Source organism: Dipteris shenzhenensis, chromosome 6 (assembly GCF_047967505.1).
Source record: "Dipteris shenzhenensis isolate YYH24624 ecotype China chromosome 6, Dip_SZ_1.0, whole genome shotgun sequence".
NCBI classification, from domain to species: Eukaryota; Viridiplantae; Streptophyta; class Polypodiopsida; order Gleicheniales; family Dipteridaceae; genus Dipteris; species Dipteris shenzhenensis.
Window position 1 is genome coordinate 37,615,711 of NC_141601.1, and position 2,211 is coordinate 37,617,921.

General features: G+C 48.4%; 1 protein-coding gene across 1 annotated transcript; it reads right to left on the reverse strand.

Moving 5' to 3' along the window:
• On the reverse strand, positions 1-1,214 carry LOC147901136 (GDSL esterase/lipase At3g48460-like). Its single transcript, XM_087376437.1, has 2 exons — positions 500-1,214; positions 1-380 (listed from the first exon to the last, which is right to left on the reverse strand). The coding sequence occupies exons 1-2, from the start codon at positions 1,212-1,214 to the stop codon at positions 1-3; spliced, it is 1,095 nt and encodes a 364-aa protein (XP_087232563.1).
• Positions 1,215-2,211: the final 997 nt, after the last annotated feature.

Below are 2,211 nucleotides of genomic sequence, written 5' to 3' on the forward strand. Positions count from 1 at the left end.
TCATACTTGGCAAGGTGCCGAGGGGCTGGACACAAAGCTGGGGGACGGCGAGGAATAACCGCCGTGCAAGAACAAGTCCGTCAAAGCTTTATTCATGGCGTCCGTCATGTGGATGCCGTCCCAGCTGATGTAGTTGTTGGGATCGGTGCAGCTGTTCATGCTGTCAATATTCCTCCCTGCTGAGGATGGATCTTCGAAAAGCAGCCGACCTACATCCGGCAAGCACGCGTCCTTTAGGTTGGTAAAGCCAAAGTCTGAGGCATGGTCGAGCACATGCAAGTATGCTGCGGTGGCATCGAAATACACAAAGTGCACACTGGGATGCCTTGCGGCTGCGTCCTTGACAAGTCGTTGCAGCATCTGGTTGTGGAGGTCGCTCACTGCGCTCAGGCGGCCACACAACCGTGCTGATCGCGGAGAGCAGTAGCGGGCATCGTCTGGAGGTAGGCTGGCAGGCAACCCATGGGGAATTGGCCTTGCACTACGACTTTGGGCATACCTGTGGCCACGATCGCGTCTAGAGAGGTGTTGATATTCCGAATGACACGCGGAACCAAGGTGTTCTGCACCACGTCAGGAGAGGTGTTTGAGAGGAGCGCGTAGTGATAATCGGTACTGCCGATCTCCCCAAAGTAGACCAGGGAATCCTGGAAGGCGACGTCGACGTAGTCAAGATGTATATGCGCTACATCGTCTTGCAGCCACTTAATCTGATCGTCTAGAGTAAACGTTGTGAAAGACGTAGTAGCATTCACCTTCACCAACTGCTGCAGCAAAGCGGGGTCCAGAGCAGTAGCCCCTGCGACCGCAAAGTTGTCATTGTCTCCGATCTGGGGTACCAAACCTTGAGCGATGAACTGGAGATGCGCGGCGAGCGTGGGGGGCGTGGAGCCTAGTGCCTGAGACAAGAAGTCGACGATGAGCCTCCCGTCGCTGAATCTTCCTGTAGGGTGACCGAAGAAAGTGTTGCCGTAGGGAGCGGAGTTGGCCACCTGAGCGGCCTGATCGACGGTAAAGATGGCATTGCCCGTGTCCGTGCTGGAGTCTCCGAAGGAATAGAGGAGTACGACGCAATATGGTGCTGCGGGTGCAGGGGATGCAGCTGTTGAAATTGCAATCGTCTCCTGAGGCAAGAGCCGTGCCGCTTCTCCATGTTGAATCATTAGCAGTGCTAGCGACGTCAACAACTTGAAGAAGATCCGCGCAGCGCCCATTCTAATAAGATTGAGTAGATGTCTCAACAAACTCGAGTCTTCCTCTCTGGCGGCCTTCTTTATCCTTTCTAAGCCGTCTACTGCAATTTGTCCGTCAAAGGCCTTCTTTACGTACCCGTTCGTAGTCGTATGCAAGCATAAGATACTAGCCTCCGATTTATACTCCAGCCTCGACCAAGCTTTTGTGCTTTTGCTTTTGCTTTTTGGTGGGATGAGCACATTTAAAAGCTACCTTCGGGGACATGAAGAGCTACATTAGGATAAATGACCGAAAAATCACTCTCCATCATTGGTCGAAAAGCCGGTCATTGGTCGAAAAGCCAATAGCTTCAACCAAATAATAAATCCTTCTCAAGATGCTTTTATTTTCCCATCCACAAAATTCACTATACATAAAGATGGTTTTTCCATCATCCGGTGTTACATATGTACAGCCAAGGGGCCGGTTGGAACATGTTGTGAGCTCTGCAAAACCTGTCTTCTAGTGGTCCAGGGCAGGCTGCTCCTAGATAGGACTGGGTGAGGGAGGGAAGGGGGGTATCTCTACATACCCAATGGATCCTAAACTATTTTTAAAATGAACATTGTTTAGCTTTTTTCCTAGTATACAATTCCAATACATGGGATGCATCAGTCAATTAGTCCAATGTATTTGCCCAAAAAATAAATAAATTAGTCCAATGTAGTCATAGGTTTCTCACCTTAGTTTACTCTATTTTGTTGAGCTATAGGTGGACATATACGTGACCTTCTTATGCCAACTTGTCTAAGCTACTACAAAACAGTCTGAAGTTTGAGATTTGTTTTTTATGCTTCTCACAACTTGAAAATGCAAAACTTTTTTGTTGGGTGTAATGTGGACTCTTTGGAGATATTTGCATATAATTCACCATTTAGTCAAAGGTAGCATCATGATGATTCTTTATAGCCAATTTGCATGCATCTTACGAATTCAATTGCAGACCTCCCAACTCATAGCTGGCTGAGAGAAATCCTT

Excerpts from the sequence above, each read along its gene's own strand:
- LOC147901136 (XM_087376437.1), bottom strand. The coding sequence starts at position 1,214 with ATGGGCGCTGCGCGGATCTTCTTCAAGTTGTTGACGTCGCTAGCACTG. Across the intron at positions 381-499 it reads AGACGCGATCGTGGCCACAG|TGAGCGACCTCCACAACCAG; the intron begins GTATGCCCAAAG and ends GCCTGAGCGCAG.